Source organism: Berghia stephanieae, chromosome 4, assembly GCF_034508935.2.
Source record: "Berghia stephanieae isolate SIO BIC M18660-M18661 chromosome 4, UCSD_Bste_1.3, whole genome shotgun sequence".
In the NCBI taxonomy this organism is placed as follows: Eukaryota; Metazoa; Mollusca; class Gastropoda; order Nudibranchia; family Aeolidiidae; genus Berghia; species Berghia stephanieae.
Genome location: NC_088363.1, coordinates 82,854,915 through 82,868,422, shown reverse-complemented (window position 1 = coordinate 82,868,422; position 13,508 = coordinate 82,854,915). Strand labels below are relative to the sequence as shown.

General features: G+C 35.5%; 1 protein-coding gene across 2 annotated transcripts in view; it reads left to right on the top strand.

Moving 5' to 3' along the window:
- The window catches only part of LOC144971394 (uncharacterized), a 65,223-nt gene that overhangs the window by 6,977 nt on the left and 44,738 nt on the right, over window positions 1–13,508 (top strand). Inside the window, exons 2-6 of one of the 2 annotated variants that reach the window (XM_078912221.1) lie at window positions 1,182–1,378; window positions 3,904–3,981; window positions 7,046–7,221; window positions 8,846–9,064; window positions 12,883–12,973. In XM_078912221.1, the coding sequence (XP_078768347.1) occupies window positions 1,182–1,378; window positions 3,904–3,981; window positions 7,046–7,221; window positions 8,846–9,064; window positions 12,883–12,973 (761 nt within the window). The remainder of the gene's footprint in view (window positions 1–1,181; window positions 1,379–3,903; window positions 3,982–7,045; window positions 7,222–8,845; window positions 9,065–12,882; window positions 12,974–13,508) is intronic. The other variant, XM_078912222.1, reaches the window with a different exon arrangement.

Genomic DNA, 13,508 nt, shown 5'->3' with positions numbered 1-13,508 from the left:
CACCCCCTCGAGGGATTGAATTCGTCCAAACCGACTTCCATCTCAGATATGCATCTTTGTTCGTAGTCATGGAAGCTGCATACAAGGGTTGCCGGGACTTATTTCGGCTCGAAACGGGGGCGCCGTCCTTAATGCATTTGAGAGGGGAATCCCCATTCCCTCTCTTTGATCTTATTTAGCCAGTTCTCCGTAATCATCTCCCTCGGACATCAGGGGGCTGGATTGCTGCCATTATCGGGCCCCATTCTCTAGGCATTGTTTCCAGTGTTCCTGACACTATGTGCATCAGCTTGCGAAGTTTAACATATACCTTCTCAACATTCCTGCTTTTAGGCAATACTCCGCGGCAGAATAGCATAGTGCCAAGGTGGTCGTCCTCAGAAACGCTTGGTTAGCACCCCAAGTTGATCCCGCCAGTTTCCTCAGAAGACTGTTGCACTTAGGCCAAACTTCAATTATAAAAAAAAAAAGAGGGAGAGGAGGGGTGCGCAATAATTTGAGCAAAGAAAGTCGGGGGTGGGGGTGGGGAAATTGACCAACCCATACAAATGGAAGGGTGTGTGTGTGTGTCTAATGCCTTACCACAGAGCATTTGTGAAAAAGAATCTTTTGTCTATTTTTAAACATTCGCTTAAAACATATTTATTTCGATTTTATTAGGTAGATGATATGAGAAGCAAGATAGGCGTCTGGTTTGTTTTATGTTTTGTGTGTGTGTGTGTAATAATAATAATGATAATAATAATAATAATAATAATAATAATAATAATAATAATAATAATAATAATAATAATAATAATAATAATAATAATAAATCGTAATAATAATAATAATAATAATAATAATAATAATAATAATAATAATAATAATAATAATAATAATAATAATAATAATAATAATAATATAATAATATATAATAATAATAATAATAATAATAATATAATAATAATAATAATAATAATAATAATAATAATAATAATAATAATAATAATAATAGTAATGATGATGATGATGATGTTGATGATGATGATGATGATGATGATGATGATGATGATGATGATAATAATAATAGTAAAAAGAAGAAGAAGAAGAATACTGATTATGACAATGGTAATGAAAATGATAATAGTAATGATAAAGATAATGGTAACGATGATGATAATAATGAATTTGTTTTCCAGGTGTGCAAGTATTGTGGTGTCAGCTACCTTATTCATAATGAAATCAAAGCTCTTGAGGATAAGTTGAAACTTGCTGAAAAGGAACTTGCAGTATTGAGAGGCCAGAAGGATAGGGAAGAGCTTTTAAAAAAGGAAAACGAATCCCTGATTTTCCAAAAACAAGAGCTTCAAACAACCGTTCAATCCAATACAACTTTGTGAGTCCATACAATACTAATATTTGAAAATGACAGATATATTACAGTCTCTACTTTCTCCTTCTGATCCTCCTCCCCCATCTATTTCTCCAGTAAAGTTTCGATTGATTTTTATGCATATAAATCCATGAATGAAGTTTCCCCTCCTTAAATCCAAGACCTCTGACTCTTTATTGCTTAATTTAAGAAAATTATCAAACAAATATAACAGTAAATCTTTCTGTATCCGTGCCTCTCTCGCATGGAATAGCATTCGTTTTAAAACTAGATCCAGCCCTTCGTTTGAAATTTTTTAAAAGAATCTGAAAACAGAACTTTATTCCCGTGCCTTTTAGTCCGTTGTATATTTTAATTTGTGCATTGTTTAACTATTGATTGTCACTGAAATCCTATTTATTTATTTATTTATTTATTTATTTATTTATTTATTTATTTATTTATTTATTTATTTATTTATTCATTTGTTTATTATTATTTTTTTTCATAGAGCCCTGAGCACCTATGAGTGGAAGTGTGTACTTTATAAATGCTTCATTATAAATGCTTCATTATTATTATTATTATTATTATTATTATTATTATTATTATTATATTATTATTATTATGTTATTATTATTATTATTATTATTATTATTATTATTATTATTATTATTATATTATTATTATTATTATTATTATTATTATTATTATATTATCAATAAGAGTTCATTGGTGTACCTAGATTAAGACATTTTATCAAGTATTGTTATTATTATTATAATTATTATTTGATATAGTGCCAATATCTGCAAATAGTGCTCGTCAGTGCTATACAATAGTTTTTTTGGTATCACACAAGTTCATTCATTTGACTACGAAATCACCATAACAGTCACACACACATCTTGTTCGAAGTTCTCATAGAATCACGTAAAGAATGAAAAAGATTTGTTTTTATATTCCGTTTGAAGACTGGTAAACTTTCACATTGTCGGGTTTTAAGTGGTAAAGAATTCCATATGATTGGGGCAGAAAATGCAAAACCATGCTCAGCAAACTTTGTTCTTGGGATGTTTTTCTCCATTAGCAAAGAACTAGCAGATCGCAGAGATCGAGTTGGTTTATATTCCCTCACAAGGCATTCAAGGTATTCAGGTGATGTATGGTGAAGGCAATGTAAGCAAAACATGCGATTTTGTATGTTATTCTGTTGTCTATTGGAAGCCAGTGTAGTGACTTAAAGTGCGGTGTTATATGGTCCCAAGGCTTTGTCCTTGTAACTATACAAGCAGCTTTGTTTTGCATCAACTGTAGTCTTTTCAGCAATGTTTTTGGTAGACCGTACAGGAGAGAGTTACAAAAATCCAAGCGGTTGGTAACAAGGGCATGGATGAGTGTTTTGCATGTTTCGTATTCTGCATATCTTTCATATGCATATCAAATAACCACTATTTAGTGGATTTCTGCTACTTCAAATCCTCCGCTGTTTTCTTCCCCTTGGGCTCCAGGCCCTCAGTAGTATCTATACATTTTCACAAATCGTAAACAGTCTGGTTGGAAGGGGTTTATACATGTTTATTAGTTCTTTAATAATTTCTTTTCTTTTTTATTGTAATCTTTGTATGTTAATAATTCTATATTTTATCAGTGTTGTCAACAATAGGGGCATAGTGCTCCTCATTATTTATGATATAATACACATTCCGCCGACATGTCAAAATGTTCCTTGTTTTTGAAAATTCTGATTTGAGACCTATGGTTCATGCTAAGAAAGTCAGCTATGAACCATTACACATTGTATCTAAATACACAAAATACACCTCCCAAAAAATATAGTGATCCGAATGTTGTTGGTTCAAACCCTCAAAAAAAAAATCCAGAAGACAGACACTAGGGTGTGCTTCAGCCATTTAGAGTGTAAGAAGTTAAGGACTGAATCATTTGTTTGATGGGGTGCGGGGGAGGGATTGGTGGTTGTTTGAAGCCATTTTGCAGATGTGTGGATTGTAATTGATGTTTTTTTGTTTTTTTTTTATTATTGGCTGTAGAATGGGTTTGAGTTCGAAATGTTCTGTGTTTGTCTTTTTCATCTTTTTCAAAGCTGTTAAATTCGATTGTGTTCATTTCTTTGTATTGGGGCCATAGGTTGCAAATATGAAAGTATAGCTTTTTTATTGCGGTAATTTGGTCTTGTGGTGTGACACCCACCTTCAGATCGTATGGTCCTGTGTTCAAGTCCTACTATGATTGGCATAGTTGAGTCAGTGGAAAAAGTCCTCTCCTCACATTCGCTCAGCATACTCCGGTGTATAATGAGTATCAGGCCATAACAGTGTTGTGTCTGACAAAAAAAAAAATAATAATAAAAATTATTATGTCTCATTCTGCATGTTAAATGTTGCTGTTAGTCAGGGACCCCTTGTAAAGTGCTTTGAGCACATTTAGTGGATATTGCATTATATATGCATGCTCAAGTTTCTTTTTTACCTTTAAAAAAAAGGTTACTTCATACATCAAGATTTTAATAATTTTATACTCAATTACAGAATATCATCACTGAATAATGAGGTTGAAAAACTCAAAGTAGAAGAGAAGTTAAACAGAGAGTCAGCGACTCGATATAAGTGAGTATTATATAGGTTAAATGATAAGTTTCATTTCAGATATTGAAAGACCTCAATAAACAACCAGCCCATACATCCTCTCTCAAGAGTGGGTGCCCACTTGTACTCGTTCATATCATCGACATTGAGATGCTGGAATAGTCTCACATCTTCAATGAAAGAAAAATACTGAGGTCTGTGGAATTTTCAAAATTGAAGTTACAGACTTAAAAGAAAGAAAGAAAGAAAGAAGAAGAAGAAGAAGAAGAAGAAGAAAAAGAAGAAGAAGAAGAAGAAGAAGATGGAGAAGAAGAAATACAAATATGCACTTTAATTTTGTCATTATTATTATTATTATTATTATTATTATTATTATTATTATTATTATTATTATTATTATTATTATTATTATTATTTTATTATTATTTTATTAGTTATTATTATTTATTATTATATTATTATTATTATTATTATTATTATTATTATTATTATTATTATTATTATTATTATTAATTATTTATTATATTTATTGTTTGCATTAACATCCATCTATTAATTATATCGGTCTTTTCATCTAACTCTTCATTACTTAATTGATTGATTGATTCATTCTTCTATTTTACATTCACCATTTCACTTTTTATATATCAATGGTTTTGGTCACAAACTCTTCAATTCAGGGTATCTATGCAGGATAGTGACAAAAGTATCGACAATGATATAAATAACCAATGGATAGAGATGTTTTTTGCCATAATATGTCAAAATATGTTTAGCATTTTCACTGGATAGTTTTTATTCAACATTTATAAGACATGATATGTCATTGATTTAGAGAAGGTTTGGTAATTGACTTTAAGGTTTTGGAGTAAAACGATATTTTATTATATTAGAAATAATATTATTGAAGTCCAACTTCTTAAAATAGAATATAAAGGCATGAAAAACGCAATCGAAACGGTTACAGGTGGTAAGAAAAGTGTGAAAAACAGAAAGCTATTTTGCTATTTTCTCAATAAGTCGTGTTTCTTAGGGTATGGGATACTGGGTCAAACGTTTCTCAGAATCTGTTCAATGAGATTGTCTGAAAATGTCCTCAGTTATCACAGAGATATTGTTTTATGTCACCTTAGAGATATATTTGTGATAAAATTTGTGAATTTTTAATTATAATTCAAATTATACATTTTTGACATTAATTTTGTCGTAACATTTTGATTCACAACTTTGCAATGTTCTAATAAAAATCCCATAAGCTAAAGCTGTAAAATCTCTCTATTTTGACACACTATGGTACAATGTTGATAAAAGGGATGAATATGGAGGTCATTCATTCATTAGTTTTTGTGGAACGTTTGCCGCAAGATTGTTTTTTTTAAATGCCAGACCCCCAAATTAGGTCGCAAAACAGGTATCAACACAGATAATCAATATTTTTCACCAAAAATGTTGAACTTTAACGTATAATGATGATACAGAATGATTAAAACCGCCCAATATAGGTAATTAAAATTATTTTTTAGAAAAGACCCAAAATGTCCCTTAAAGAGCAGTCTTGACTTAAAACTAAAACAGAGGAAAATATCTGGGTGGGGTTTTCTGACATCCCATAGTGGGCAGGGAAGTCACTTACTGTTTCTTCTATCCCCCTATATCTCTTTTCTAACATGCTTTCTGGCTTTGTCTTGCAATAAGATTACTCGGTTTTGTCCTGGCCTGGACCGGATACCTTAGCTGGGAGGGAAACAGTCAAATGTATAGTTAGAAGTTTGGGAGATGATATTTTTTGTCTTTTAAATTATCTGTTATGCACTATATTATTTGAGTGTGTTCCTCTTAGCGGGGACCTGTGCTTGTGTCAGAATGAGACATTTAGGTGATCTCAAACTAAGTACAATGATAGTGTGCTCTTGGAATCTACATCTGTTTCCTTTTTGAACCAATTACCCTTTGTCTTACTTTTTTCCTTGGTACCTTTAATTGTCTAATCCTAGAATGTTTCCACTAATCCATAATCTCCCTTTTTACCTAAATGTGATGCAATCGCTGTAAAACCCTGAAAAACTAACAAATAATGAAAACACAAAATATTAGACTCGAACGGCTCGCGATGGAATTCATCAGTATTTTTTACCCAAGTCCATGGCGGGTCCCGATATATAGCTCAGTTGGTAGAGCACTTGATTCACATGCAAAGGGACCAAGATTGATCCTGGGTGCAGTCTATATTTTGTCTGACCCCCCTGTTTACCCAGCAGTGATTTGGTAGGTGGTGTCTGTTTGATCTGGTAGAAAGTACTTTGCGATAGACTAGCATCCCAACCGAAGAATATCAAGCAATTTGTATTGTCTATTTCACACCATAGAAACCAGAATAAAATCTGGCTCTATGGACCCTTTGACTCTGAATGATGACCATGCTCTGCCTAATTAATCTATCAAAGTATACATGGATAGTTTCCATCTATACTAACTGTTTTTGATCTATCAAACTTCTGTCGACCAACTTTATATTCATACACTGGAGTACGGATTCTTCGAACATGGATTCCCCAGTTTCATTTGAATGTCCCAATTTTTTTCTTTATTACTCTTTGTACACTGTTTCCTTGAACTGCTTTGCATGTCCCGAGGAGTTTGAGGAAACCACGCTCAAGTAGTGGTAGTAGTAGTATGCCTCGCAGTCTGAATGCCGCTTGCTGAGAATTGTGTGATTCAGTCATAGTCAATGAGTGTAGCTGCTCTCTCCATCCATGGTGTTAATTGTTTTCATTGGTCACGGTCCTGGGCCAGAGTTTTGAGGCTGTCAAGATCTTGTGTCGTTAGTATGTAGGGCACTGCAATATTTCTTAGTTCTTCAGGGATTAGTTTGGCCTCATCTGAATCCAGAAATTTCTGATATGTAGAGAGATCCTGGTTCATCGTAGTTACTATTGATGTTGGTGGTCTCCCTACATATTTGTTGCCATGAAGAAGATTTCCTGTCATTTCCAGTTTGGGCTGGGATGTTATCTTTTCGACGTAAGATGTGACCAAATAGCCTCCATCTGTATACACTTAACAATGAAATTCTCTTCTATTCCAGGAACAAATATATGGATACCTTGCGGCAACTTTCAAAACTCAGTCAAGTTGTGCGACAACAGAAAGAAAGCCTCAGTCAGATGAAGCTACAACTTAGTCAGTGGAAGCAGGAGATGTGCGTTTCATTTGCAAGTGCTTTGAATCATATAACTGAATTAAAGGAAACTTCAAAGAAAGGTATTAGAATTAGTACACTTGCTTTTATACTCTTGGTTTCTAATCCAGTGTACTATCTGAAATAAACATAGGTCTCAATTTTCCACTATCCTTGTTTTCTCCACTATGGCTCTGCTATTGCTGTTTCCTCCCATCCCCTCCCCCACTTACCCTAACCCTTCCTTCTCAACCTCTGCTGTTTTTAAAAATAATTTAGTGTCTTTTTATTTTACCTTTTTTTCAAACTTTATTTAAACGATGTGAAAAATATACAGTTTCCATTTGTTGAAGCTTTGGTGTGAGATTTGTTATAACAAATGCTCAGTCTGCTCTGTACGTAAAATTCCTCCTTTTTCCCAATTTGGAGTTCAGACCTATGAATGATACATATCGGCATATCCTTTTTTACAATTTTGTAGCATTCTTTTCAGGATTAGATCTTAAAATATTATCTTCTATGAAGGCTTTTCCCCCAACACTTTTAAAAATATAATCCCCTGTAAACATTTTATCAAATGTAACCATCGTCTCTAAACAGTATTATGCTGGGATGAATCAGACATTTTAAAACAGAATTTAAAGTTTTTTAGGATAAGAAATGGACCTTTGATTTGGTTGTAGGAAATTATCTATACGGAGTAGAAATCTTCCTCCTAGTTTTGTATTTGTATCGATATATTCAATTTCTATTTCCTGGTCTATCCCACCATGATACCACGTTGAGGCAGTGAGCCACAACTATTTGAATGCCATTCAGTTTGAAAGCATTTTGGCCCTTCTTCAATCATTTGACCTGGCTATTCAGATATGGATTATTCCAAATTCTATTTTGTTACTGTTTTTTTTTCTGTTAAAAAAAATATATCAAGAATGAATGACACCATAAGTAAATCAAATTTTTTAATACCTTATGTTTATAAACATTAAACAAAATAAATCATACTTAATAAATATAACATTATGTGTTTATTAATGATAAACAAAGTGAATCAAACTTGAGATTCCATTTTTTCCACCAACCTTTAAAAGAGGACTGAATCCCAGTCTAAAAAAATTGCCAGTATATTGCACAGATCATTCATGATGAATTTAGATTTCATTTTAATCTCCAAATATTTGCATACAGTCAGAACATTGTCATCCATCTTTAATGTTTAATTCATTTTTTATGTAACCCTGCTCAGTGACATCATGTTGAGAAGGTGAGATGTGGAAGCGATAATGTATACATTGTGTAAAATCAATGGTAGAATTAGATCGGTCATCTGGCAGATTATGTCAATGATAAACATATGTTTTGTTCTCTTTTTTTTTTTTACTTTTTACATCATATTAGCTTTATATAAAAGTACATAAGAATATACACAGCATTGAAAATGACGAGGTTACCCTCCACTTACTAAACCATCTTCATCATAAAAAGAACCAATCCCCCCCCCCCCTTTCAAAAAATGGGGGGAAAAAATTTGAATAAGATAAATTGTTCATTCCATTCTAATGAATTTGGTGATTTGGTGATTTCCTATGATTAGTAAGGAGAGGCTTTTTTACAGATAAATGGTTAATTTGTTGTCTTTTAATCTACTTTTTCTATCCAGTCATATAAATCAATGAATTGATTGATTAATTCTTTTTCAATCTACAGAATATGCTGAGTTTGAATCCCGTATTCAGTGTATAGAAATGGAAAAGTTGGTTCTTTCCCAGTCAAACAAAAGCTTGACCGATCAGCTGAAGGCTAAGGAGGAGGAACTGATTCTAAAGACAGCAGAGCTGGAATCTGCGATTTCTGCAAATACTAAACTGGAAAAGGATAAGCTCAATACAATGGACATTCAAAAGCATTATGAGAAAGAAAGGGAATGTTAGTATATACACATTTCGTTAATACTACTTGGGATTAGTATTAGGTGGTCCTTCAATAAAACTTGAGCTTTTATATAGATCAATATCCACTAAACATTCTCAAAGCGCTTTACAAGGGGTCCAGAGCCAACAGCAACATTGTACAAGGAGGACGAGAGATGAAGCCTGTTAGGCAATATTACAATTTATTTTTGGACATAGATAACGCTGTTTTCCACCAGTACCCATTTTACACCTGAATACGATGAGTATATGGGAGTAAACAGCCTTTTCCAAGGATTTTAACTGTGCACCGTTTAGAGATGGATTTCAAACTGAGGATCAATTTTGATTGTGATGTTTTTCTTCCACAATTCGGTAGTAAAATAATAAAAAAGAGATAAATACCTGCTCATAATAGCCTTTATTTCCACTAGTTTTAAATATTAATTTTTGCGCTTGTCATAAAATCATATTAGATTTTGACCTAATACAATAAACCCCGTGTGGTGTCCGGGGGCCCTCAACTGAGAGGGTCAAGAATAGCCCAACGCCAAGCCAGCGTGTCGTAAAAGGCGACTAATGGTGTGTGATTCCCCCATCTTTGAGTCACCTGGTCCTCCAGGTTGGGGGTTGGCAAAGGGTTAACACCCCTTTCCGTTAAACTCAAACTGTTACAGAAACGCAGACAGACAAACCAAATACTTTTTTTAGCTTGGGCGACCGAAGAGTTTCTGGAATGACAGAAATTATGAAGGACAACAGACAAAGCCGAAAGGACTCTGCTGACCTGATGACGTCTTCGCCAAACAAGCAGCTTCGAATTGCGTCGTGGAACGTTCGCACCATTTATGAAGAAGGAAAAAGCTCTCAAGTTGTGACTGAGATGAGAAGATACAGGCTGCATATACTTGGAGTAAGCGAAACCCACTGGATACAATCCGGACAGAAACACCTCAAGTCTGGGGAGAAGATTTTATATTCAGGGAGAGGGGACGGGATTCATACACAGGGAGCAGGAATAATTCTAAACAAGTTTGCCCAGAAGTCACTGAGAGGATGGGAACAACACGGAGAAAGGATCATCATGGCATCCTTTACAACACGGAGTAAGAAGATCAGCATGAACAGTGTACAGATCTATGCCCCAACAAATGATGCAACAGATGAGGACAAAGATACATTTTATAGTCTGCTACAACAAGTCATTGACAAGATGCCAAGGAAAGACATCAACATATTGATGGGAGATGCTAATGCTAATGTGGGACAGGATAACATAGGTTATGAAGATATCATGGGACGTCATGGCATGGGAGAAATGAACGATAATGGTGAGAGATTTGCAAATTTCTGTGCATTCAACAATTTGGTGATTGGAGGATCAGTGTTCCCCCATAAGAGGATCCACAAAGCAACTTGGGTCTCACCAGATGGTGTGACAGAGAATCAGATTGATCATTTTTGTATCTCTCGAAGATTCAGACGTTCATTGGAAGATGTGACAGTATGGAGAGGGGCAGATGTTGGATCAGACCGCCACTTGCTATTGGCAAATCTTAAGCTCCGACTCAGAAAACATGAGACCAGATCACATACAAGAAGAAAATTCGAGGTGAATGCACTTGATGGGGAAAAGAATGAGGAATTCAAACTACAATTGCGTAATAGATTCCAACCGCTTACTGAGCTTGAGGAGGACATAGATGTAGAGTCACATTGGGCAAAGATCAAGGAAGTCTTTATAACAACTTGCCACGAGGTATTGGGGGTAAAGAAATCGGAACATAAAGAATGGATAAGTCCAACCATCTTGGACCTTATTGAAAAGAGGAGAACAAGGAAGGAACAAGTGAACACAAGCCGAACAAGGGCTTCAAGACTGGATGCACAAGAGCAGGATTGAGCCATAGCTAAGGAAGTCAAAAGATCTGTGAAGAAAGACAAGGAAGCATTCATGAACAGACTTGCAGAGAAAGCAGAAGCAGCAGCGACAGGAGGACACATGAGGATCCTTTATCAAACTACCAAGACACTTGCTGGAAAATATGGGAAACCAGAGGTACCAGTCAAAGACAAAGATGGGAAAACTATTTTTGGAAAAGAGGCTCAATCTGAACGATGGAGGGAACATTTCAACTGCCCTCTGAACAGACCACCACCAGACAACCAGCCAGAAATTTTGCCTGCAAGGAATGAGTTACCAATTAGCTGTGATCCACCATCTATAGCAGAGATTGTGGGTTGCCATTAACAAGATGAAAAGGGGGAAAGCTGCTGGGCCCGACCAGATTCCACCGGAGGCTCTAAAAGTTGATGCTGTGAGAAATGCTGAGGCCCTGCACCCACTATTTGAGAGAATCTGGAATGACGGGATATTCCCAAAGGAGTGGAAGGAAGGACATCTTATCAAGCTTCCAAAGAAAGGGGACCTCAGTAATTGTAATAATTATCGAGGTATCACTCTTCTTTCTATCCCAGGAAAGGTTTTCAACCGTATTATTTTAGAGAGAATTAAGAGTGCAACAGATGCTAAACTGCGGGACGAACAGGCAGGTTTCCGGAAAAACCGTTCAACCACCGACCAGATTGCCTCTCTGCGAGTCATAGTGGAACAGTCAACAGAATGGAACTCTCCTCTTATTGTCAACTTTTTGGATTACGAGAAGGCTTTCGACAGTATTGACAGAGCAACATTGTGGAAAATTCTGGCACATTATGGACTCCCTGAAAAGATAGTAAACCTCATTAAGGAAATGTATGAAGGATCAAGTTGCAGGGTTGTACATGAAGATCAGCTTACTGACAGCTTTGAAATTAAGACTGGTGTCAAGCAGGGATGCTTGCTCTCACCATTCCTGTTCATCCTTTCCATTGATTGGCTAATGAAAGACACCTCCAAAGGGCGAAGAAATGGGATACAGTGGACCCCCTGGACACAGTTGGATGATCTGGATTTTTCAGATGATCTGGCTCTTTTGTCCCACACCCAGGACCAGATGCAAGCAAAAACCACAATTATAAACAACCTCTTGGAATCAATTGGTCTAAGAATTCACCCAGCAAAGTCAATGGTCTTGAGGATAGGTACGCGTCAAAGGGAGCAGATCAAAGTAAAAGATCAGGAACTCGAAGATATAGACACTTTCTGCTATCTCGGAAGTATAATTGACAAGGATGGAGGCACGGAAGCAGAGGTGAAAGCACGAATAGGAAAGGCACAGGCTGCATTCACATCTTTGAACAGAGTTTGGAAAACTAAAGATATCTTCCTACGACTAAAGCTAAGACTTTTCAACTCAAATGTGAAGTCTGTCCTACTGTATGGATGTGAAACTTGGAACGCATCACAGGCATGTATAAGGAGGGTACAGGTGCATGCGTAAGCTACTCAGAATAAAATGGATGGATAGAATAAGAAATGAAGTATGGAAAAGAACACAGCAGAAACCAGTGGGAGAGGAAATAGGAAGAAGACGATGGAGGTGGATTGGACACACGCTTAGAAAGAACGACTCCACTATAACAAAGAAAGTATTGGACTGGAACCCTCAGGGCAGAAGATCAAGGGGAAGGCCACGAGGAACATGGAGAAGAATTAAAGAAGCTGATATACAGAGAAGTGGTAAGACCTGGAATGAGATTAAAAAGTTAGCTCAAGATAGAGAAGGATGGAAACTGTTTGTCTGTGGCCTATACCCTGACTCAGGGTGAAAAAGGCAATGATGATGAAATACAATAAATTGTATTCCAATGCCTAAGCTTTATGTGTATTGTTATTCTTGGTTGTAAAAAATGTTTATTGTTTTTTTTTATAATGACTATATTCATCTCCAGTGGTCTATCAAATGGAAGGAAGTTTGAAAGAAAGCAGAACACAGTGCAATTCATTGACGTCTCAACTTGAACAGCTCAAGGATCTAATGAGGTGAAATTTTAAAATGTCAAAAGGGAGTTAAGTAGGTAAATTAATTTCCCTCCCCTCCCCATTCCATTACTAACGTGTCGTATCATCGTGTTTCCAGCTGTGCCAGAATACCAACTGTATGTGTTTGGTTACAAAGTCGAGGGTAATTTTGAGCGGGAATTATCCCTTGATTCCTTTTTTTTTTTTTTGGTCTCAAATTCCCAATTTTCTGACATTCTGATTCCACTTTTGTAATTTGAAGGGTTGAAGCTGTAATTGAAGTGGGCAGGGAGGTCACTTACCGTGTCTTCTATCCCCTTATAGCTGTTTTCCAATTTGCTTTCTGTCTTTGTCTTGGAATGAGATTAATTAGTTTTGTCCCGACCATGGCCGGATTCCTTGACTGGCAGGGAAACAGTCGAATGTATAGGTATTGTTTTGGGAGATGATATTTTTTTCCTTGTAAATCATCTCTCTGTTATGCATTGTATTATGTTTAGTTTACATATTATATTACTGATTGGTAAACATTTGAGTGTATTCCTCTTAGTTGGGA